This window comes from Poecilia reticulata, chromosome 22, assembly GCF_904066995.2.
Source record: "Poecilia reticulata chromosome 22, P_reticulata-male-v2, whole genome shotgun sequence".
NCBI lineage: Eukaryota > Metazoa > Chordata > Actinopteri > Cyprinodontiformes > Poeciliidae > Poecilia > Poecilia reticulata.
Window position 1 is genome coordinate 21,176,885 of NC_088851.1, and position 26,007 is coordinate 21,202,891.

Here is a 26,007-nt window from a genome sequence, read left to right on the forward strand (position 1 = left end):
ATGACTTTATAAAGCACTGATCTGGAAGCTGGACTGTAACCTTTAAATCAAGAATATATATTTTCATTATTAATTAAAAACAATCCCTCTAATCTTTCTGGGAATCAGCGACCATGTACGCAGCTGTAATAAGAAGATCAACTTTAGATTTTGGGATAAACTTCAGAAAAATGTTCATCAGCCGAGTTATTTTATCAAGTCCTGATGAGGCTGACCAAGTCTTTGCATGGGCCATCCAGCATTTCCTCCAATAATCCAATAAACAGGAAGAGTGTCCCGCATTTTATCTCTTAATTTTTAATCAGCACCTCTGTAGGACATAACACCTTCCAAAGATTTGGGTGCCAAAAAGGGCTCTTACAGCCAGGCTGTTTAATGTGCACGACTACTTCTAATGAGCTAAACAGAGCGCAATATAAAAGCTTTCAATGTGCAGAAAATCAGTGAAATATCACAGAAATTCCAACAAAACGAGTTATGCTGCTTATAAAGATAAATTCCGACAGAAATTGAAAAATAACTGATAAATTAGTGTAGCAGTGGCTGAAATTACAAAAATATTAGTTTAAGTTCCTCTTTATTTCAACAACTCTGGCTTCACTCAGGCACAGACAAACATTTTTCAGAGTATTACTACATAAAAAAAAAACAGTTCAATGTTTAAGAAGCAGCAGAAACAGAAAGAAAAAGGAGGAGTGTAGAAACAGATGAACATTTAGGAGTCGACTTTCTTTCTTCCTCTGGTCTGCCGGGCAAGTCCAGGCGACGTCTGGGTTGCCATGTCCACCAGTTTGGATTTCTTGTCACCCTTTCGAGCTCTGGGAGCAGCTTTGGAGCTTTCCTTCTTTCCATTGACCTCTGCAGGAGGAAAATCAGCTCCATAATTCACTGAACAGGACTGACTCAACCCGCAGTAAAAAGCCACGAACAATACATGTAGCAGATGAAAAGTAATATATCACAATAAATACATGAGCAATATCAACAGATAATATGTCTGAACTCCAAACTAGAATCCAACAGAATTCTGGGAGATGTAGGCAGAGGAAAGGCTTTAGATGCACAACCAGCTAGGCAAGTTTGGTAGCATCAACAAACTCACTCGCTTTCCGGTTACCTAGCAACAACCTGTTGAGCAACGTGCACAGCAGCAGTTTCATGTTTTTGCCACTGTGCTTCATAACTTCATAATAAAAACAACAGCGAAATATTAAACAAGAGAACGAGTAAAACAACTTCAGAGGAGACTGTGGTTGAAACAGAAAAAGTCATGTCATCAGTTTGGTTGTATTTCAGACATTTAAAACAAAAACTAGTCAATAATTATCGATATCGACCGATATGAAAACCTTATACTGTGATATATCATCAAGCCCTACATGCATGTTGTTGGAATCTCACCTTTTTCCTTTGAAGGCTTCCTTTTCTTGACAGAACTTCCTTCAGCATCGTTCTCCTCCATTTTGTCTGCTGCTTTCTTCCTCTTGGTCACCTTTTAAAGTCAGAAATTAAAATAATAGAATGTGATCTGTTCTTTAGCTTATTCTTTTACTTTATTGTGTAAAAATTGTCATTGTTGAAGAAAAATGTTAATCAGTATATCTTCTCCTGTGCAGTTGCACTGCTACAAATCTGTACTTCTTTTTTCTGGCCATTAAAATACCAGAAACATCTCCAGTTCAAGTCTCACAGTTCAGAGGGCAACATAAACGTGACAGGAATCATGACCCAGGCAGAGCTGCAGCTCCAGTTGGGGGCTGAAAGAAGAACCGCTGATGAACTCAGTCAGAGACCGACGTCTATGAAAGACGACTTTCTCCCGCCACCCGTTTCTCTCCATCACTCCTCCTCCCCTTTATCTACTGCTGCATTTTGATGCCTAATGATGGCCACGCGGCGCCTGCTGAGGTGAACAGATTGGCAGGATAATTACATACAATAACCAGCGCAGAGACCCGGCAACCTTTTGGCTGGAAACGCTGGTCCCTGGTGGTATCTTCCATATGCACAAAGAGCAAACGTGGCACAGAAACAAAGAGCGCAGAACAATGGCAGCGGCATAAAATAAAAAGGTGGAAAAAAGAAACTGGATCAGGATGAGTTTTATGTGACTCCAAGGGACTGATTTGAAATGCAAACGGCTATCCAACAGATTATGAACCGATTTCTGAAAGTCTCAGAATGTGTGTATGCACATGTGTGTGTGCTGACCTTGGCAGGAGGTGTTGTCACTCTGCTGACAGGTGTGAACTCCAGCTGGCCGTCATCTTTCGCCTGGATGCTCTTCAGCCCGTTCTGCAGGATGGATCGCAGCTTCTTGTACGGAGGCGTGTCTTTGTAGTCTAGAGACTTCACTTCCTCCATGAACTTCTGGAGCTCATCTAGAACATGGGCGCACCTGCGTCAGCTTCAATTATACAGCCATTTAAACGGGTTGAGGTCTATTGTGTTCAGAGAAATGTTGCTTTATTATGATGGCTGAAGTTCAGGGAAGCAGAAGAAAGAAGAAGATCAAATGTCTCTGCCTTAAAGAGGAGGAGACAGCCAACACAAAAACAACCAATCACACCGATTTTCTGTCTTAATAAAACAATTGACCTAAAATTACAACTGTTGTTGCATTTTAGCACCTGGTTGGAATAAAGAGAGCTAACTTTCAGTTCTCTTCTCACCTGGTTTTTCTTGAGGGGGGAAACACTTGGACAGAAAATCAGAGATGTCTTCCTGACTCCTAGGAGGGGAAGACATGTAATGCATATTTAGGATATTTGGAGAAAGCCAAGCGATTCCAGCTGCAGCCCGGATTTTGTCCCAAGTCCCACCTGATCTTGGAGTCTCTGACGTAAAGCGGGTCCTGCAGCCGGTCCTCCCAGGGGAGCCGACCACAGAGCCACTGGACCATGCAGAAACCGAGGATCTGCAGGTCGCTGCGCCTGGAGGGAGCTGCAGCCAAAAAAATAAATAAATAAAAAAACAAAAAACAGAGCAAGTTCAATCACACCAAGAACAGCTGAAAGGAATACGATAAGTCCAGCCTGATATAATAAGACACTGTTTAAATCCACTTATTCACTTTGTTTTCCCATCAAGAGATCAATATTAATCTAATTCCAGAGAATCTTCCTAGTTTAACACACAGGCTTGGACATATCAGCCCCTCACTCACCACATCACTGATCCATAAAAGTAATAACACTGCGCACTGTGTTTTTTATTTTATTAACACTACTGAGCATACAACACCGTTCAGATTGCTTACCAAGATTGGCCGAGATTAACAGTGAAATAATTTCATTTTACCGGGTGAAAGAAAAGGCTAATTTAAAAACATTGGATCAACCAGATTGTGTCATTTGGACCTACATGCTCCTTTGTGGGCGTCGATGCTGGTGAACTCGATGGTTCCGTCGTGACATTTCTTCGGGTCTTCTTTGTACTCCTTGGGGACGCCGTCAGGTGCGTACCTGTAAGCCAGCCCGTAATCGACCAGGTAAACCTGCAAGATGGCGCATATGTTCATTTACACACCTCATAGGCTCGGGGGTGCAGTCAGACGTTAAGAAGAAGCTGAAGATGACTTGGTGTGTTGCATGATGAGACGGTGCTGCACAGTTTCCTCCAGGTTGGACAAAACAGTCAAATTACAACAGGAAACGGAGACAGGAAAATCTTTGCTTATTTCCACAAATCCTGAGTCCGTTTGGGTTTTAATAAAGAAGCTATGTGAAAACCCTGCAGCTCAGAAAAGGGAGCTTTAAGAGCATTAAAAAAAAATTAATCTAAAAACAGCCACTCTACATGATGCTGAAATCCCGCAGGGCTGATTTTTAAATTGTCATTTATAAATAGCTCTTTAATAACAACACCACTGATACATTATTAATCTCCAAATTAAATATTTGCCCCCACCCCCACCTTGTTTGCTGGAAAAATCTCAAAGCTGCTTCCTTTTAATCTCACACACACACACATGCTCTGCAGGCTTTAATTGAGTCTAATGAAGCAATTTGAGTGTATAACAATAAAAAAAACACACACACACAAACACAATCATCTCAGGTCACAGAAAACACTGATTCTCAACTACAAAGAACATTTCTGATCTTGAACCTGCAGCGTGCTGGTTTCACTGGTACTGACCTGGTTGGGATCTTTGTGGCTCAGAAGCAGGTTTGATGCTTTGATGTCGGCGTGCACGTACTCGTGCTCGTGGATGAACTCCAGAGTGTCCAGCTGCACAGAGAAACAGGGAGGATGAGGAGATGATGAGAGCTGCATGAACCTGGATTTTAGTGTTTTGAACTAGAATTTCCTTCACAAGCAGACATTCGCTACAGTGGTGAATAACAGGCTGACTCGGTTCACCACAGAGACATTTAAATGTCTCCTTGGGTGCTGGTTGGCTAGGTCTCCAAGCTACAGTTCTAAGAGTTTTCCTTCTTGGACGTTCAGCATATTAATCTTCCCTTTTTGATCTGAATTTCAAGCTGGAGATTTTGCTGTCAGTGTTTTCTGTGTTCTCCATGTTGCTAGCAATGATCCCTAATTTTGACGTTCCAGTCGTAACGTCAACGCTATTCAGCAATTTTTGACAGCTGCTTTGCTGTTATTTTTTTATATCCTTTTTGTAAATTTCAAATTTATAAAAACTAAAAATGTATTTTAAAAAATTATTTAAATTTGTAATTTATAATTTTTTTTTATTAAAACTATAAAAATGTAAAGTTTTTACAAATTTTGAATTTATAAAAACTACGCAGTTTCTCGGAAATGCCTCAGATGTTTGGCATTTATTCAGAGTTCAGTAGAAGCTGCAAAAGGAAAATGAACAAACTGGAATGACTGGTGACCCACCAGGCGGAGGCCGAGCTGCAGGACCAGTTTTCTAGGGAATTTCTTTCCACATTCCTCAAACTTCTTTTGCAGGTCAGTCCCGAGCCTGTCGATCACCATGAAGCGGTACCTGAAAAGAAAACAGAAGCACAGATGAAACACCCAACAGAAACATCATTCTTCCTTTTGCAACAAGTAGATTGATGAAATGTTGAAATGTGATCTAATCACATTTCAACATAAGCAGATTAGATACTGCTTATCAGATAAGCAGCATCTCCTTATCTGTTGTGATTTGCTTAATTTTAATACATATACATAAACCTTTGGCTAAGTTTAATTGCATTGAATGTGCTTCCTCAACAAACCCAATAGAAGTTAAATCCTTAAATCAGTTATTTTATAAAGAAGCATTTGAGATTCAAGCCTAAAAAGTAGCCTAAGAGGATTACAGTCATATTATAAAACATAAAAATGATCCTCAGCTCACCTTTTGTCTCCTTTGCTATGCAGACCTGAGCCCCAGTACCTGGGAACTCCCACATGCTTCAGCTTCTGCTCCTTCAACCAGATCTGAACTGCACAACAAGAGGAAACAATTAAATTAGAGATGGTGTTGGTTGCTCAAACTTCCAAAGAAAACTATGATGTACTAGAGTAGGAACGCCATGAGATTACAGTTCTGTATGTTGCAAGGTGTGTGTGTGTTTGTCCAGCGTGGCTGGGAGCTAATCTGCTGCTGGGACAAATATTTACCAACAACGTGAGAGTCCCACATGAATAAAAGATGAGCCTTTGCTTCCTTAGTAATATAGCAGTTAATTGTCAGGGGAGATTGACATTTGGATTGTTATTATATAAAATGCAGAGCGGTGGCCTGGGGGCCAGGAGAGCTCCGCCCTCCCCTCCCTCAGAGGAGCCCTCTGCAGCAACACACTGGTTTTAATTAAGAAAGTTGCCTTTGTTTTATTTGCTTGGCCTGCTGCAGACATGCTCGGTGTTCTGATCACAGGGTTAGCTCTGGGAGCTGATGGCTGATGATGATGATGATTGTGATGATGATGATGGGACTCACTGAGATCCGGCTTGGCAGCTCTCATGTAAAAATGCAGCTCAGAGAAGAGCGGTCCGTTTTCACTCGGCTCCTGCGGACACAACCACCACCGCCGGAGTTAGTCCACATTATTTATCCAGTAAAGAAAAAGAAAAAAAAAAAGGAGGATGTCCTAATTCATTAAAATTTTAGTGACGAGAAAAATCAATTTAAGCCACAGGGATACACTCCTGTATGAGCTGAATGGACCCACAGTTTGTGTTGGAGGGGACCGACTTCTTAAATGTACTCATTTTATATCCAACTGGCTGCAGGATTGAGTTCATACATTTGGAAGTAATGAAACTGCCAAATATTAATCTGTGTGTTTTATGGATGAAGAATTAAACAATGGAGGAAAGTCTGGAAAACGCTCAAATCAAATACCATACTTTTCCAGACTACAGAACTAAATTTCCCCTTTTAGTTCAGCTCTCGCTAAAGAGTACAAATCATGACAGATGCTGCTCCCACTTCCTCTACTTATCAACAAAACCATAAGATACTAGAACTTCTAAACTTGGAGCGGTACTTCATCCTCACCCTGGCATTTAACTCTTTTCCAGCTATAGACCTTGGCTTTGGGCTCTGAGCTGCTAATCTCTACGCAAGCTGCTTTTCACTTGCAGCAAATTCCTCTAGTTCTGTCTGAAGGTTCTGGAGTGTTTGAAATGAAGACAATATGGAAGAAATTCTCACCTTCAATCTGTTACAAAGTCCAACCACAAGGAAAGTCAAACACACATCGTTTTATTTTTGACCAGCAATCTAAACCAAATTTAACTGCTTGTATAGCAACCAAATGCCATATGGTAAGGGATCTAAAGACCACACGCGAGGATCATGGTTCTGAGGTTTTTTCATAATAAACTACAAATGACTAATGGTTGGGCTAACATTCAGGCATCCACATGCATTGTCATTGCATCGATTTTTTTTTTTGTCTGAAATGATGACAATACAGCGAGAAAGGTGCTGAGTTGGCAACAGTGGGCGACTATTGTTAACTGCAAATGTGCAGACATCACTCGGTGGGCATGTCTGTCAGTCAAACCTCTCACAGCAGAGCACTAGAGGACAGTGGTTGATTTTTAGACCTTTGTCGAGTTAAATAAGATCGATGGATAAGATCAACTTCACTTGTATCGGCTCGTCACCGATATCCCAAAACCAAGGAAATCAGGACCGATTTATCATGCACCTCTGATAGATTCCACTCTGTTGCAGTTAATGAGGCAGACGCTCTGGTTTTACTACAAATCACTTCTGCTGAAGTGAAAATGTTTTTTTCTGGACTCCCTCCAGGTAACAGATATACTTCTCCTCATTCAAGATTTTTTCAAACAGAAAACAAAACAACCCAATGATGTCTCAGTTTTTTTTTTTTTTTTACTGTTTCAGAGGAAGTACCTCAGAAGGTGTTCATGTCATACAAAAATGTTGGGGACGTCTAAACAATGCAACCGTAATCTGTCTCACCACTTTGATGACATAGGGAGCATCTGGTCCAACGGGTTTGTCAGAATTTTGATCAGCTGGTGAAAAACAGAGTGAACGTTGGGAGTCGGTAATGCTCATATAAAAAAACATACCTTTTACAGAATCCTGTTTATATGTTTAAAATCAAACAAGCTCAGATAAAAAGCAAGTAGGTGCTGGGGGGTTCATACCCAGGTATAAGAGACCAAAGCCCCCCTTGCCGATTGGAGCTCCCAGCTTCCAGGACTTCTTTCCAGTATCTGTCAGGACTTCTCCAGGTGGGAACTCCTCTGCCAGCTTCCGCTTAGCAGGAGCTCTTCCTTTCCCCACTGCCTTGGCTTTAGGAGGCATCGGAAACGGACGGTTAGAGCTGTAAGAGATAATTCCAGATTTAAAGAATGAAGTTCCAATAGATGGGCTCACAGACTGCAGCTTGCTACTAGATAGTTTTTCTTTTAAAAAACTGATATAAGGAAGCTGTGTGTGCTCTGATTGGCAAGCTGTGTCCAGAAGCTGAAACTTAATAGTTTTATTGATGGATAAACTGGTACATGCCCATAAAAATACTTTCAAAAATGATACACAAGGTTATTTTTTAAATCAAAAATTGTGACATTTGTATTCTAATACAGCAGGAAGGATAAGTGAGACTTAATGTCTCTTGATTCAAATAATAGAACTGTCAAGTTGCTGTTAGGGCTCACTCAATAAAAAAACATTGAAACATCATTAATAATAAAGGTTAAAAAATATTTAAGTCATCCTTCAAAGTTAGTGAAAAATGTTAAAAATGTTATTAAGTGCTTACAAACATTGTTGCATTAAAAAAACATTAATACATTTGTAATGTTAGGGTTCTTGCTTGAATGGATAGTACGGAGAGCAATATTATTTAATTTGTGAAGGTGAAGCTGTGCACTTAAACAAAAATCCTAAATAATACAAATGGAGGACGGCAGATTAATTGGATGTTCATGGAGCTCTGGTTGTGGAAAATCGGAGAAGAACTGGAGCAAATTCCTGGTTTTAGCACCGACTTTGGTTCGAAATCACGAAAAGAAAAACCGCCCTAAGCTTGACAGATGTATCACTAACTGGATATCATCTTAACAATGCCATTCACAAATTTTCAACCATGATGAATCTGCACAACTGAGAGGAACATTGGAAGAAAGACGAGGCAGTACGAGCGTCTACATTTCCATCTCTGCGACCAAACAACTTTGTTGTGTTCAGTCACACGGTCGAATTGGGTGTCAGACATTCTGGCTGATGGATCTAAACGGAAGATCTGGGTGAAGTCGCGGCTGATGAGTCGTTAAAATGGAGTACAAACCAAACCACGTCCACTTGGTGCACAGATTTCCACACTGGGGAACAAGTGATGCTCAAACCCGGATATAAAAAGTGATGTCATCACGTAAACTAAGACAGTTCCGAGAAGTTTAGGAACCTGAAACGCACTAAAGGATGTTCTTTCTCTACCATGCCATCAATTTCTGTTTATAGTGTAAATGAACCTCTGTGTAACCAGATAAATGGCTTTAATGCTACCTGTGAGCCGCAGTGTAAACAAATATAACCGAAACACACACCGGTTAGCATCGTGCTAACTGCGCAGACTCACTACAACTGCTCAGTTTAAAAATCTTAAGTCTTGTGTATACGTCACCCATTGACGAGGATTAAAATAACAATACACACCCTGGATGTGTTCTTTATAGATGATCGTTGGCTAAAATTGTTCGAAGACAGACAAGCAGCAAAACTACCGCTCAGGAAGCGGCGTCACGGCGCTTACGCTTTCTATTGGCCCAACACTACGCGTAACGGGCAGGACGTAAAGGTGCATTCAGGAAACAACAGCACCTCGGAAAATCTGTATTCAGACTCAAAATATACACCTCTGTCATCAGAAAGAACCGACGACGCATTTTATTTAAGAGTTTAAATTAATATAGACGTAATGTATATAAATGATTCACCAAATAAAGCCTACAACAAATAATGCATATTTTTACTAATTTTCCCCTATACATACTAAAACATTAATTCTTTAAAATTTCCCGTTTCTTGAAGTTATTGAACTATAATTCTGCCTGGCATGTCCTACCTACACTAAAACCACTTTGGATGCAGCAATACTACCGACGAAGAACGACTTCATGTGGTAAATTAATTTATAGGATGCTTAAATACAATTTGTATAAAACTTAGAAAACATAGCTGCACTCTTCAACCTAAAATGACAAATTGTCAACCAAGAAAACAACAACAAAATAAACCGATCTATAAATTGATTTCAAGGTTCGTAAAGTTAAACTAAAATGTCGAAATTTACCATTTATTTTTTCGTTGAAAACCCTACTTTTGAAATAAGTTGGTTGGAATTTGTAAATTAGTGCAGACTTTGTTTCCAGAAAGTGTTTATGAGCCCCATAATAGAGGGCAAATTATTGGGGCCAGTTTTGCAGCCGAATGGCCAACCTTTTCTTCAACTAGTCAGCCATGAGTTATACTTCTCTGTAAGTATTCAAGAGTCAAACGTGAATTCATTTAGCTGACGGCTTAAGCTTAGTTGAAAACGTGTTTTTTTACGGGACAGTCAAACATTTTGGATGAAGTTCATTTTAAAATAAAATAACAAAGACTAACATGTTTTGTGGATTTACTTCATTTGAAAGATCACGTGATTCTGATGCCTTGGGCCACTTACTGAAATTACCATATTTTTTTCAAATTCCTTTCCCTGTTCAAATTAACCTCTTTAGTTCATGTTTCCCTTAGTATTTGGTGCCGTCTAAAATAAATTATTGAACACAAGGATACTACTGAAGCAGTAAAAGATGAAAAATGGCTACCATTATGGCATGCAACTCTGAGATCAGAGGGGTTTTTGTTCAGTGTTGTTCTTTGTGCAAAATCAAAAGACATCAGTATGTGTGATGCTTTTCTCATAATGAAATGGAGAAAAAAAAATCCTTCACCTTTGCAGCCCATCTCCCAAATGTTGCTGCGAATGCTGCATTTAAATAGCAATGTAAATGTTGCAAGTCTTGTGTGTTTTGAATGTGTCATTTGATACAAACATATTGAGTATCACCTGCAACCTGGAGCACAACTCATGAATAAGATATTGGTTCTTCAGTGCATTGTTTCCAGGTGCCATCTAGCAGGGCGAGCAGCTGGAAGTGGGCCCCTGTTTGTTCCCCTTCCTCTTTGAAATCAGGAAAACTTCACTTTCCTTTCCCACGTCTTGGTCTCGTACATTGACTGAGCTAAACTGACTACACGTTTTTCTTTCGTTTGTTTTTTTTTACCCATCTTGCTGTGATGACGCGCTGCAGTGATAGTGGTGAGGACAGCACAGAGAATCCAGACAGAAACCAGAAGAAGAGAAAGAAAAGAGGGAAACATGTGTCGTTCCCTCCTGATGAACAGATAGTGTCCGGCTTCGCAGAGGATGCAGGAGGAACAGGTGAGCTGCTGTTTGACTGCACATTTAGTTGAATTACAGTTGCAGGGGGACTGAACAGACGATTACTGTGTACTTTGTTGAAATTAAAGGGCACTCAGTTTACTAAAAAGGTAGCCATGAAGTGTGGCAATAATTCTGTGAAGCTCCTTGGTCAAAGGAGCTTCACAGAACTTCGTTGGTCAAAATCTCTTCTCCTTGGGAGAAGTAGCCATGAGATAAGACAAACCAGCTGTGATCTGTCTGCATTTGTTTGAAAGACAAAATTTGAATTTGCAAGATGAAACCATGATTTGATCTAGTAAGAATTATGCACACATTTGTTTTTTATAGCAGTGACATGTGAAGCAATTTAAGTGGAAGAACTTAATGCGTAATTTCAAAAAAAAAAAAAAAGGCCCGAGTATTTAGCTCTGTGGAACCCCAGTGGAGAGTGAAAACATTGAGGTTTTCATTTAAGTTGAACTTTGTACCAGTATTTTATGGCAGCACCTGTAAAGGTTTCTTTTAAGCTCATTTGAGTTATTTTAGATGACTTTAGAAATATAAAAAAAAGAAAAACTATTTTATTGTTTTAGATGATAGCTGTATCACCCTAATGGATGTAATTGGAGCTTATCAGCAGAGCTGCAGTAAACACCAGGTCCAACCCAGAGAGGCCATCCTTCAGCAACTCCAGGTGTGTTGCATAATGTCTTTTGTGTAAATGTTTGCATTAGTGAAACTGTGAGTATTCAAAATGAACCCCGATGCAACAAAAGCTAATTCCATCCTCAATGTTTCAATAAGATTTAAAAGGGAGAGTACCAACCAGACACTGCCAATCAAATGCATTGATTCACTCATCCCCATCATAGTGAGCATCCCTATCAAAAAAATTAGTTTTGTCAATTTGCTGTATGGAACATACAGATTTATACAATACCCAGGTTGACAGACATTCTTTTAAGATAAACTGTTTTTCAAAAGTAACCAAGGAAGAAAAACCTGGTCACTGTCTTGTAAATGTGTAAAAGCTCCAGAAGCTCATATGTGTCTTCCACAGCATGATCTTATTGACATTTGATAATATTCGATGGCGTGACGGTAGCCATGAAGCTCAACATCCTTCACCATGTGGCGACTTTTGATGCTCATTGTCAGAGACAAACACTTCGAAGTGAAATATTGGTTTAACGGAAATGTGCATTTGCTTCCAAGCAGCATCAGCAACTCTGCACATAAAATAACTGCAACATGCAACGACATTACAGTTCTCCAGAAACGGATCAATATGACCACCACAACCCAGCACAAGTCAAGCCTGTCACAGCCAAATGTAGGCTACAGCTCTGATTAAAACTAAAAGGATTTCAAGACTCACAGAGGTAGAGAAACACTTTACAGGCAAGTCGAGTATGAATATATGTTGTTGCATAATGCAAATGATTTGGTTCTAGCAGCCTGAGTCAGATTAGTTTACAAATCTTTTCATAATGTGAAAAATCTGTTTCTTGGGACTAAACAATATAAAACCTTATTTTTTATTTAAAAAAAATACTAATTTTCATAGAAAGTAAGTGCATGGTTAAGTTTACTCCATTTAGATCAGTATGTTTGTGTGTTGAAAAACAAAAAAAATAATTAAAAAAAATGTATTACAGTCTGTTTTGCTTGTGTTGGTCAGGATTCTGAGAGCAGTGTTTTAGCCGCAGCCATTTAATTGTTTTGTTGTCGTTGTTTATTTGTTTTCTTATGGAAACTAATAGATTGGAACGATTGGAAACCAATCTTTAAAAAATATTACATACAGAAAATCAATGCGTTGAATAGACTTTTGGAAAATGTGATGAAGATTCAGAGCTGACCGCAGAGAGTTTGAGTTCCTCCTGGTTTGAACACATTTGGATCTACTACAGGAAGCTAACGAGTGTTACTCATGTCTGAGTTTATCCAAACTTTTGACCTTGGATAAGCAGGAGACGATGGATGTGTAGAGTCCTTTTAAGATCACGATTGTTTCATGAAAAAGTGGAGTGGTTAGGTCCCTGGGCAAAAATAACATTTCTAATGGAGTTTTTAAAGAAACTTTAAAATGTCCTTTCATTGACAAACAAGAAGAATTTGCGGTTTCAGTCTTTTTATCATCTCCATCACTTGAAGTTTGTTGCTTTATACCAGACGAAGATTTAATTAATCTCAGAATGTGGTCCCAAATGCCATAGATTCCAGTTTCCATAGCGTGCAGGAGATTTTTATTATTTTTTTTGCTTGTGTAAACTCAGTTTCACTCTCTCTCTTTACTAATATTCTTTATTCACATACGCAACACTCTCTTTTCCCCTCCAGTTTCTTGAGACATTCTTTGCCATTTATTATTCATTTTATGTACATATTCACTTTATTCTAACCTACCATGTTAAATCACTGCTCTCCACCTCTCCACTGCTGCATAAATTTCGCTGAAGATCAAGGGGAATTATTTGTGGGAAATTAGAGACGTAGCCATGCTAACATTAGGCATACAGAGGCCGAGGTGCTAATGAACCCTGCTGCACTGAAAACAAATGTAGGTGGTCTTTCTGAAACAGTAAAAATATGTATGTTTAAACATTCACTTAAGAGGGGAGATATTTAGACCTAAAAAAAAAAAAGGCTGCATGTGAATGAATCTGTAATAAGACGATGCAAATCGAAAAGAAGAACGCCTAAAGAGCAAATTTATTAAATTAGGTCTTATAAGGCGTGCGGCGATCCCCCTGAGGATCAGCGCTGAAGACTATTTAAAGCTTTTTAAGAACCCACAAGGCCCTCTGCACTTCTTTGAAATGCTGTAAGTGGATAAAACAGTGCTGCTGCTGGTGACATCTTTATAAGAGTGGTAAACAATATTAGGTTAGAGCCAGCGGGGGTGGAGGCCGCCCCGCTTTGACTCTGATTTCACTGTGTGAACTCGAGTGCCGGTCTCTGTGATTAAAAAAGTAATTAGGCCGATCAAACCGGCTCTAAACGACGGCTTCTGAATGAAGAAGGAGCTTAACGGAGGAATGTTTTAAACACTTCAGGAGCTGCTTCAATTACAACAGTAAAGGTCAGAGTTTCTGCAATAACTCCAGATCACTTCTGAAAACAGGAACTTCTCCAAAGTCGCACAGAAAAAGTTAGCGAATTCCCACTTTGCACATTTGTAATAAAACTTATCAGTATGAAGGATGCTGATGGGTTCAACCAATGGAAGCCAAGATGCTGAAAAGTTAGAGAAGAAAAATGACTATGTGGGTTCCTTGTAATAATCACAATAATCCATCCATCCACCACTGCAAATTAAAGTTTTAAAAATATGTTAAATTGTAAAACGTATCTGAAACCCTCAAACCTACAGGCCTGATCTTTCTGTAAAAAAATATAATCAAGCTCACTAGATAGTTTGTCATCAGAAGGACAATATGTCGTGGTCAGTTTTTTGAATGTTTTGCTATTTTGTTGCAGATCATCAGTCAAGATAAAATCTTCACTCCCACAGATTAATGGTTGATGCTAAACGGTGCATCAGTAGGAGTATTGTTTCTTTCTTTTTAAAAACACGCCATTTTGAACTGGTGCTGGACAAAAAGGAAAAGCAAAAAACAAAACACGTTTAGCACGTAGTCTATACCCTTTCTCTTTTCTTTTACCCCGTCTGTAAAGCCTCTTTTTGGGGAGCATTTTGAGCTGGACTAAAAGCAGTCATGGCTGCATTGCTTATCACAGTTATGATAATTTCCCAACGGTAGTCACCTATCTGGAATGGAAGATTGGAACAAAGCGTTTTTCAATATGGAACAGATGGGGGATTTGAAGACTGTTTGTGTTTTTAGTTCTGTTTGTGCCAAAACAATCCAAATCTACAATATCTACTCTTAAAATTTGCTCACAGAGCCCTTCTTCCACCAAGAATTGGGCATCTTGTTGTTCTGGCACCGGACACTTGACGCTCGCTCTGCCTCTGGGGCTGCTTTGTGCATGTTGCATGGCGATGTCCAGGGATTCATTACTTTTGGATGAGAACTGTCAGGACCCTGGGAGATCTGATACAAGTTAAATGCCAGACAACCCTCTGGTCCATCTTTTGAACATGAAGTCTAATGTTTTACTCCTGTTATTCGGGCATATTCAGAAATGTTTTCAGATTGGTTCAGGGAATCAATGGATATTAAACATTATTTAGATCAAGCTGGTGAAAGATGTAATTTTACCCCCAGAAATGAACGACAAAGATTATCGCTGCAGAAAAATTCTCCCAATTCACTTCAGCAAATGCAATACACTGAAAAGTTTTATTAAACCGCGCTCTGTTTAGTGATTCAGTGAATTATAAACAATAAAAACAAAACAATCAGCTGTTTCCCATTAAGTCGAGTCAAAGCGACAGGCTGACTCACAGTTTTAATTTCAACATGTTTCCTGAGAAGTATCTTCCAACCCGCAGTTACAAACGGATTCCAGATTAGGAAGCTTTAAGTGTGAGTTTGTATTCTTTCCATGATGTTTGGAGAATAAGCTTAGAATTAGTTGCATGTTGGTAAATCTTCTAATGAACAGCTTAGTGCTTGTTTCCCTTGCAGATTATTCAGTTGAGTGGACTGAGGAGGAATCAATTACCACAACTTAACTTTCATTATTTATCCCACTGCCAACGGTTTCAAAAAAAAAAAAAAGACCACACTATATTTATGAGTAGATGCCTGCCTTTAAATCAGGGTCAAATTCAATTCCCTGAAATTGTATTTTCCTGGGATAAATCCCTCTGAGGATGAAGGATGGGAGGAATGGGGGAGGGAGAAGAACGAGAATCCCTCCAGAAATGAAAAGACAAGAGAAAATCTGTTTTTACAGACCACCGCTGCTTTCTCAGCTCTGTTGATTAGCATTAATGTTGCACTGCGGAAGTCTTCTCACACACAAACACACACAGAAAGCATCTCCCCTCACACTGTCCCCCTCCCCCCTCAACCCCCTTCTGCCTGTGTGATTCCAAAGGCTGGAGTTTTTTCCTTTTAAATTAAATGCATGCTGATTGTTATTGCGGCACCCCTCCCTCGTGTGGAATAGTCGAGGTAAATGTCACTAAGTAAGTGCTGCACTATTTTCCTGGCTGGTTGTTAGCAGCAAAATAAAAGCCCGGAGAGGTGGAGGGAGGAGGAGGAGGTGGAGGAGAGTTCCCGGTATCCGTGTTATCAGGAAGCAGCAGGAGGACCGGACATATGTCGCTCCTCTCATTACAGGCCAAGGCGGCGATAACGGGGCACTTAGTGGCACATTTGAAACGACAATCATGGCTGAAGGAGAAGCAGGGAGTTCAGGTCGGGATGAGCTTCACCGCAGGCCGCGCGCATTCACAGCCGTGCTTTATTTAAAACACACAACCTCCGCAGCCGTTCCAGCGTCACACAATTTCCCTAAACGCCATCTGGGAACCAGCGTGCTGAACTGGGGGGAGAAAAAAGGATAAAACCTCGTCTATGTGTAAAAGACTACTTTACATGCTCTGCGCCTAATTGAATTGGGAACAGTTGCAGTTAAAGTAAAAGGCATGTGTGATGCACTATTGGTGGGGCACTATTAGGGCGAATTGAATTTCCACGCCTGACTGAGTGGAATATGAGAGCTTTTGTAAGTGGGATAATATTACAGGCCTGGACTCGGTGAGTGGAGAGGCTTCGGCACCACAATGACCACATTTTAACAAAAACACATCTGTCAGCTCATGGAAATGATCTGCTAATCACCCGGTTGCAGATTTAAAGTCACCGAATGGAGATGGATTTTATAGTCAGCTGTCCAATTTTTATTCCAGAGTAAATTCTTTCAGACATAAAAAAAGGATCTTTTAGTCTCATCATGATGTCGCTAAAAATAAAAAATGGTCGCATGCAGAAAGAATTGAATGGTACAAAAAGAGAAAGATGTTTCTGAATGCATTAGCATGAGATGTGCACACCGAAAGAGCCCTGCCAATATATTTATACCTGTGTCATTACACCAAATTAAGACCACCCCTTACTCTCCGTAACCCATGTTTGTTCAAATCAAGACAAATTTGGGGAACCTCATTTGAGTGTGAAGGCACTCATGATCCTGCTGCACTTCAAACAGAATAGGCTCTTCCTGGCCTCAAGTATCATCTCTGAGCTCTTTCTCTGACCTCGTCACGTTCTGCAGAATTTCCTTTTCCTTTTAGAAAGAAACACTGTTAGTATTTTATCAGCTTTATAAGAGGCTGCACACCACCAAAGGTACAACCCAGCAGTCTTTGTGTATACCTTGGGGGTGCGGTTAGAAAGAATCATCCCAGATTGGTGAATTTTCTACAGATTAAGTGATGTCCAAATCCATTCCTTAGGGGTGAGTGGGCTTGATGTTTCCCTGTTGCACAAACCAGATTTTGAATGAACTGCTCAACACAGATTGCTATTTTTGTCAAATGTAGTCTAATGCAGTTACTCCAGCAGGTAGCATAGCCTGCCATCCATCCATTCTCTACCCGCTTGTCCATGCTGGGCTGCAGGAGTGCTGGTGTCTACCTCTAGCAGTCATTGCAGCAGAGGCAGGGTGCACTCTGAATAACCTGCCAGTCCATAACATGGCAACACAGAGACGCAACCATACACTCACAAAATCTCGTCAAAGGACAATTTGGATAGACCAGTTAATCACAGCCATCTTTTTGGACAGTGGGAGGAACCTGGAGTACCTGGAGGGAACATGCAGTGTCCATGCAGAAAGTCCCCTGTCTTGTGATAAGTCAAATGCCAGGAAATATAATTTTTGCTGTGGCCATTATGATGACTAGATTTAACATCAGATATTTCTGGATATTTTTTAGCCTCAAAAATTCATCTTCCTTCATCCGTTCTTAACTATTTTTTCACAAGAAATGGTGCTATCAGACGTACATCGAAGAAGAACTAAAGTAGCGCAGAAGAAGAAAAGCTATAGAAAGGTGTTTGCTTTATTTATTTATGTTCCTGTTAAAGGTTAAATAAACCAGATTAGGATGGAGCAGCTAAGATGTTACCATTTCTCTTTTTATTTTGCTGTTCTAAACGTAATGTGTTGTTAAAAATGTTTTCATTTGTAGTCACAAAAATGAGCATAGCGAGTTCTTCTTGTCAATATCTTAAAATTGTAATTATTTGGTGGCTTAAAGATTCCTGTTTCGCATTCCAAACTCAAAGAAACACGTTTGCGATTGAAAACGTCCAGCCTGCATCCCTCTGAATGTTCCAGAGTCACAGTTTCTGAGGAGGCTTGTTCTCAAGTCTTCTTCATGTCGAATCCAGATCGAACCTGATGTTGGAATAATTTCCATTCCTAACCAGAAATGTGCCGATCATCCCCGCTGCGTTCTCTTTTCTCCATTAAACATGGTGTACACTGAAGCATTGAGTCTGATTTCATCGGGGAGCGTGAAAACTGCAGAAGTGAATCTGAAATTCAGCTCAAACATCTCACACACACACACACACACACACACACGCACGCACGCAAACAAGCATACACACACAGCTCCACTTCGAGTGCTTGCCTCATCCTCGGATGTGTACATTATTCCTGACATCAGCCATTTAAGGGGACGGTATCTTTGACACAAAGTGGCTTTAATTAAGTCGCTAAACGCACACCATCACACATGAGAAAAACACGGTGGACGAACAAAGCTGGAGACAGAAGGAAACGCTCTGAAAGTCAATTACAATTTTATGTTTGCTTTTAGATCTCTCTTTTTTTTTAATGATAAATGAAGTTACTAATTTTGTCTGAGCTCTTTCTAGACACTGCAGCTTTAATTGCTAATTGTTAACAGCAAATGAATACATTTGCATATTAATTAGGTCCCAATTTACATTTTTAATTTGCCACCTTCAAAGAGCGCGAGATAAAAGGTTGTGTTGTTTTAAATTATTTATCCTTCAGTGCAGAAAAGATGCTGAAAGGAACAGTGTGGGCCTGATTTTTAACCCCGAAGAGCTGTCATACACCAAAACATATAAATATATATCAGTTATTTATGGTGCCTGTCAGTTAATTAAAGAAGCAGAAAAGAGAAAACTGGTGAACTCAGACATTTTTTAGCACAAAGCCGTCCGGAGAGGCAGAGTGGAGGCACCAGAGAGGATTTCTGTGGCAGCGGAGTTTGGAATCCAGATTCCTTTTTTTTTTTTCCTCTTTGTGGAGAAATGTGTGTGAACGCCTTTATCACTCCATTTTGTCCTTCCTCCCTCCTGACACATCAATTGCTTTGGCAGCCAACGCCTTGTTTTTTTTTTTTTTTTTTTTTTTTTCCGGCAGCAAAGAGGGAATGAACGAACAAGTTCAGAAATTCATTAAGATGAGAAACAGCCGCCGCCTGCTCATTGTGGGAAGGAAGATGTTTCACTGTGTGTGAGATGAAGTTCAGCTTCTTACCGTCTGTTGGATTTGTGATCAACACAACTTCTTCCCAAGCTGGACATGGTGACTTCTAAAAATAAAAAGGTGGATTAACTAATGAAATAGAAAATCAGGGCAGGGATTGCGTCAGAATGGCAACATTTCTTTTAAGAAGCTTCATGCTGGAATCCCACAACTGAACAAGGTGATAATATAACAAAATAAGACAAATATGATGGATATTATTACCGCATCAGGATTTTCACCTCCGTTGAGTTTCTTCAGTAAAAAAAAGAAAGAAGTTTTATGTGTCGTTATAAGTGAGAGTCCTTCCCTAAGAAGGAACTTATTTCGAACAGACTCCATACAGCAGATCTCACATATGCTCGAAACAGTCCGAAGGAAAGGCAGTGGCCTAGAGCGCCACCTACAGGAGGCTGCTACCACAGGAAGTTCATTTTAACATTTTTTTAGTCTTTGTATGAAGCAGGGGGAAAAAAGGACACAGTTTCTATTTTTTGTAAATATTTAAAAAGTTGAACTGCAAAATATTTTCATGTCTGGGAAAAAAAAATTTAATACAGGAATATGTATTTTAGAACAAAAAAAATCCTCAAAATTAATATTTTAAAATATGTGTACCCTTCATAAATATGTTTTACATTTTAGCCTGATCTGATTATTTTATTGATTGATTTATTATTATATGAACAGTATTTCAGAGTTATCGATTTTGTGCAGGAAAAAGAAGTTTCAAATGCAAAAATGAAAAAAAGATTTAAATCCTTTATTCTTTTAATAAAATGTATTAAATTATATACAACATAATTAGTTTATCAGGTCAAAACGTGTGTGATTTTTTTTTTGTTTCAGACTGTTGTCGTGGTCTTTTCTCAAAAACAGTTTAAACTCTGCAGTTTTGTTGTACGGCATAAAAACAAGACGAACTCGCTTTGCCCTTTTAAAGTCAAAAGACGACGACAGCAGAGGGAGAGAATGAATCCTCCAATCTGCTGCGAGAGACTGCTGCATATGTTACACCAGCCTCCAATTTTTACACAAAACAAACAAACATAAATAAGTTCAATAATCAGTCAAAAGATCAGATCACTTCCTGTTTTTTGCTTTTTCTTCACAATGCATATTGTAATGAAATTTGCTTGGTAAAATAAATATATATTCTTAATAATAATAATAATAATAATAATAATTTAAATATGGTATATTGTTATTACTTTTAGATCATTTCTCCTAATTTGTTAATTATTGATAAGTATTATATTCAAATTGCCTTTATTAAAATTAACCAGATTTATTGTTAAAACGGTAATCACAGTGACATTAGCCTGCAATGAAATAATACATACAAAACTATACAAATAACTAAACAACCTAAAAAAATGTAGATATGATAGTGAAGGATGCGATGAAAGGATAACGAGGCTTTCCTTAAAAAAAAAACAAATTTTTTTTCCACGAACAGTCGGAAAACGTTTCCCCTCCCCAGAACTGCTTTCCTCGTACTTTGATCAGTCATTGTTGCCTTGACAAAAATCACAGCAGCGATGGAGGAGGGGCGGGATCCCCTAAAATGTTTTATTATAGAATTTAAATGGAAGAAAATCATTCTAAATAAAAGCACATTGTAAATACTGTCAAGCCTGCCTCACAAATCCCGCTTGTTATATTTTTATCGGTAATTTCACCAACTGTCACAGTGGAAGCGGCTCGTGCATGCAGTCCGCTTGTGAGTGTGTGTGTGTGTGTGCGTGTGTGTGTGCGTGTGGGTGTGTGTGTGTGCATGTGTGTGTGTGTGCATCTTGATCATTTCATGGTAAACTAAGGCACGTCAACCAATTACACACACACAGACAGAACAGTTTATGTCCTATTGATCAGTCTAATTTCAACAGGAGAACATTGCTGCCGCCATCCTTTTGTCCTCCAAGTCCTTTTATTCTCGCTGCGTCCTTACGAAGAGGGACTTGTAATCGGGAATGTACAGAAAACACGTTGCGAATAATCCAGCGACGTATCCAGAGGGGAGAAACTGTCAAAAATCTGGGGCTTAAGGGAGTAACAAGGCCACTTCACAGTTTTTAATCCGACCTGTCAAAGAAACAGACACAGGATAGCTTTTAATTCATAAATTTGTAAAGATATTCTGCAAAAACTGTGTGTAAGTAAAAAAAAAAAAAAACAATTAGTGCAATTTGCACACTAATGGGGACCCCTGGTGGAGCCTTACTGGAGCTTCCACAAAGTGACGTTCAGACTTTTTAAAGATGACTTCTGAAATCACCTTAGAGCTACATTTACAGAATCGATCCTTATTTAAAGCTACAATCTCTGCGTCCATTTGCAAGCTTACAGCTATAAAAATCCACATCCAGTTGCAACATACACATACTACATGATCTTACAAGCTCTTGTTTATGTAAAACAGGCTTTTTAAAGATCTCAGTCACCCTGTTTTGCTTGTCAGTAAAAGAAAAAAAAAATAAAGAAAGCGGCGTGTTTTCCACCACCGCACAAATCTGCCACCTCCGGTGATTGATGCAGTCAAATTAGATGTATGTGGAACACTGGCTCCAGCAAATGAACACATCAACTGATGACCAGCTGTTTCTAATTATTATACACTGGTTAATTAGGACGCCGTGTCACCAGCATCGACGGCGGCAGTAAACTGTGTGAAATTCATAATTCATGCTCCGGCGTCCAATGCGCCTCCCTGATCAAACCGCCACGGTGGATGGAAAAGGCCGTGCAGAAAGAGAGCACGGAGCATTTCTCTGTGTGTGTGTGTGTGCGTGTGTGTGTGTGTGTGTGTTCGCAGCTCTTCCTCACACCTCTCCCCGTCTCTCTCAGCAGGGTGTGTGTGGAGGAGGCAGCGTTGAATGTCTGGATCTCAAAGGTAAGATGAGCGCCTCACTCTGTCTTCATTAAATATGACTTTATGTCACATTCACAACAGACTCACTGCTTTTAAAAATGTTTCACATGTTTGAACAAAAATGGAAATGTAAAAAAAAAAAGAAAGAAATACGTGAATAAGTAAAAATATGAAAGAAAGGAGTTTGTTCTCCATTACCAAAGCCTCATATGCAGTTACAACTACACGATTGCTTTACTTTTATGGCTTGTTGTCGGATTATGACTGGAAATTTACCAGTAAAGCTCCTCGTGGAGGCAAGAACAGAATGGTGCCTCTGCTGCACTCCATGGGCTCTAATTATTCTCCTTTTTTGTCACGGTTTGTGATTTCTGTGTCTGGTTTTTTTTATGTTTTTTCTTGGGTTGGATGTTTACAGTCTGTTTTGGGGTTGTTTTTTTTCATTTAAACCTGGTTTATCTCTGTTTTATTGTTCATCATTTTCTTGTTTGGGCTTTTTCTTTTTAAAGATCTTGTTGACCCCCTCATAGTTCTGTTTTTTTAGCTTGTTTTATTGGTTGTTTCATTAAGGATTGGTCCAACTGTGTTTTGCAATCAAGATTTTTCTGAAGACTGTGCCATACTGTGGGGTGCATGATCCATCAAAATGTTGCTCCAGGCTTTAACCGGAGTCTCTCTCCTGCATCCTCACCACAACCTGTGTAGCATCTTCCTACGACCAGGCCTGATTCAGAACCTTGACTGGTTCTGCCATTTGATATAAGGATAGACCAACTCACTAAAAGATGGTGCCAACCTAGAATAATGCTACCCCCATTATTGGGACTCATGGCCCCTCTTGACGATAAACATCTCTATGGTTCCAGCTCCGTGTTTAGAGCCTACCACCCTGGTGCTCCAAGCGTCCCGAGTCTGGTTGAAAACGTGACGTCAGAGGTCTGAGAAGAGGGACTCTTGGCACTCTCCTCCACTTCTCCACCTGCAATCTTTTCTGATTCTCTTCCTTTTTCAGTCAGACGAAAAGACAAAGACTAAGCTTCCATGTCTCCATTTTTGTGTTCCGTACAAATCTTTTTGGACTCTTTGTCTGCCCGCCATATAACGATGACACCCACTTGAGCTGTTACTCAGTCGTAAGAGAAAAGTGCCTGAACTGTCTAGAGAAGAGTTGAACCGTCAAACCACAAGGCGCTAATGAAAAGGGGCCATTAGCCTCAGCATAAGACCCTCTTGGACAATCTTGAAAGCCAGTCAGATTACGCAGGGGCAGATATAGTCTCATCACAATAATAAACACCACATAAGCTTTGTGCAAACTCCACTCCCTATTTGTAACCCAGTTCTAAGACTCAACATTCAGGTTGAGTTTTGGTTTTATGATAATACCTTCATCCACAGCAACCTACAGCTTTGATTCCACTAAGTATTTTTCTCGGAGTTTGTCAAAACTTAGTCATACTCTTTGAACCCTAAAACAATTATATACTTTTGAATTATATCATTTTATTAACTTTGATGCATAAAGACTGCGATGGACTGGTGACCTGTCCAGGGTGTGTCCCTCACACAGCAGCTGTGTTTCCATGTTTTTTATGATGTTTTCACAACACAGGTCTTTCCTAATAAAACTACATTGAAACTACAAACAACAGTAGAGTGAAGGTGTAAGTGAAGTCACTATGGGCATCACTATTGTCACACAGGTGTTAAAACAAATGTTAACAGTTTGATTTGGACAACTTTAGATAAAGACTCAGTAATAACAATAATCAGATTACAAAGTTAACAACCAAATATTCACATTAAAATGACAAAATAATCACTCAGTTAATTTTTTTCTGTGAAGGTTATGAGTGGCTCACTCACTCATTCTGAATGAAATGATCATCAGTTGTACAGGACTCTGATACTCCACAATCCCATCAGAACACCAAGATGTGCAACCATCTCAAAACAAATGATTATCCCAACCTCAAAAATAACCTCCACTCTACAGTGAATAAAAATAAAATCTTGCGAGTTTGTAACAATGCAACCAACTTTTAAAGAAAAAATATTCTTGTACTTGAAACTGGAGCACTTGAAAAACATGCAAACATCTGGTGGACAGGAAGCATATGGGAAAGCATGCAGGCTCCACATAGAAATGCCCAAATCAGGATTTCATCCCAGGAGCTTCTTGGATTCAACGAGGCTAGAAATCCAGGAGGAACTTCTAAACTATCTGCTTCTTTTGTATTTTTTTCCATAGGTTTGAGGACTTTCTTTTTCTTTATGTTCAGTACAACATGTTGGGATGTTTGGACTCTCTGTTTTACTATGTATCTATGTGAAGACTTTAACAGACATGTACATCCATCCATTCATTTTCTTTACACCCTTGTCCCTCAGTGGGGTCGGGAGGGTTGCTGGTGCCTATCTCCAGCTAACGTTCCGGGCGAGAGGCGGGGTCACCCTGGACAGGTCGCCAGTCTGTCGCAGGGCAACACAAGAGACACAAAGGACAGACAACCATGCACACACACTCACAACTAGGGGCAATTTGGAGAAGCCAATTAACCTGACAGTCATGTTTTTGGACTGAGGGAGGAAACCAGAGAGAACCCACGCATGCACAGGGAGAACATGCAAACTCCATGCAGAAAGATCGGAGCCGGGAATTGAACCCAGAACCTTCTTGCTGCAAGTCAACAGCTCTACCAACTGTGCCACTGTGCAGCCCCCAGACATGTACAGTAATACAAAATTATATGTAAGGAAGAATAAACTGGAAATGCTTGTTGTAGTTGCAGTATCGGTTCAAACATGGATCTCTTGGCTTTCATGTGCTTTTTCATTTTTCATTTTGATTTTTTTTTCCTGTGGTAAAGAAACATGAAAATATGTATCTCTTGCAAGAAGTTAAGCTGTTGTGTACAGGTACTTTTATTGATTACTGCAGTCTGCAGGCAGGCAGACAGTAATCAATGCACACTCGAGCATTCACATCTTGGAAGTCCAATCATGAAAAACCGGAGCTATCATCATTATTTTCCCTCTGTGTTTCTGATTAAGTTTCAGAACTTTATTAAAAGAAAAACATAAACACACAGGTAAACTCCGACTATAAAGGAAGTTGTTTTGTCCTGATTTTTTTTTCTTTTTTCTTTTTATGCTGAAATACTCATTTCACAAAAAGGATAAAGCATGTTCAGAGCGGTGCAATTTTGCCTGTTAGCAAACAGCCTCCCAATTATCTTGTCTTTGATTGCTTGCCTCCATCAAGGTGAGCGATTAGACCACCGCTCCTGTGAAGCTCTGGAAGTCGTCCTGAAATCGCTGCACTTTGATTTCATCAATCTGCAGGCAGCGCAACTGGAGGAAAATGTGAGTTTTATGAGCAAAACTTATTTTCCCCCGTCTTCGTCTTCCAGTTCCAATACAGTTTCATATTCAGGCCTTTCCTTGTATCAGATTAGAAACTGTTTCTTTTTTTTTTTTCCTTCCCAAAGAAACTTCATAACATTCCTGTCAAATTTCAGGCCCTGCTTTCTTCATTTTACCCCTTCACTCTGTTTTTCTGTTCCAGGGAGCATCGTCCTTGCTGGATATGATTTTGTACTATGAATCCACAACATATCTTGACATTTCTGACAACGGCAGTATGGGAACATCATCTTGGAGGGCCCTCGCTCATTTGATAAAGCAGGTTGGCTGACGCAGTGGAACAGTAATCTTTTCATGTAGGCCTTTCTCACAGGGATAATGTTGATCTGGAAAAAGTGAGTTTGTGGCGCATTAAGTGGAGAGAAGATGCAGGGTCGGACAAACACGGTGAGAAGTCCTCTCCGCTTTGCAGCC

The 26,007-nt window shown here is 39.7% G+C and overlaps 2 protein-coding genes across 5 annotated transcripts in view; one reads left to right on the top strand and one right to left on the bottom strand.

The window, feature by feature from the left end:
* Positions 1-560: 560 nt before the first annotated feature.
* On the bottom strand, positions 561-9,260 carry vrk1 (VRK serine/threonine kinase 1). Its single transcript, XM_008400138.2, has 13 exons — positions 9,110-9,260; positions 7,597-7,775; positions 7,406-7,461; positions 5,909-5,978; positions 5,324-5,411; positions 4,855-4,963; positions 4,141-4,233; positions 3,364-3,496; positions 2,823-2,943; positions 2,673-2,731; positions 2,212-2,381; positions 1,402-1,492; positions 561-858 (listed from the first exon to the last, which is right to left on the bottom strand). Exons 2-13 carry the CDS (start codon positions 7,754-7,756, stop codon positions 716-718), a joined length of 1,293 nt encoding a protein of 430 aa, XP_008398360.2. The 5' UTR covers positions 7,757-7,775; positions 9,110-9,260; the 3' UTR covers positions 561-715.
* A 235-nt stretch (positions 9,261-9,495) lies between these two features.
* LOC103458972 (protein phosphatase 1 regulatory subunit 37) overlaps positions 9,496-26,007 on the top strand; it is a 40,485-nt gene continuing 23,973 nt past the window's right edge. The window contains exons 1-6 of one of the 4 annotated variants that reach the window (XM_008400134.3): positions 9,496-9,575; positions 10,753-10,883; positions 11,459-11,559; positions 22,143-22,188; positions 25,433-25,533; positions 25,736-25,855. In XM_008400134.3, the coding sequence (XP_008398356.2) occupies positions 9,571-9,575; positions 10,753-10,883; positions 11,459-11,559; positions 22,143-22,188; positions 25,433-25,533; positions 25,736-25,855 (504 nt within the window). In that variant the 5' untranslated portion in view covers positions 9,496-9,570. Of the gene's footprint in view, positions 9,576-10,262; positions 10,884-11,458; positions 11,560-22,142; positions 22,189-25,432; positions 25,534-25,735; positions 25,856-26,007 lie in introns of those variants that run through there. The other 3 variants (XM_081603210.1, XM_008400131.3, XM_008400132.3) reach the window with 3 other exon arrangements.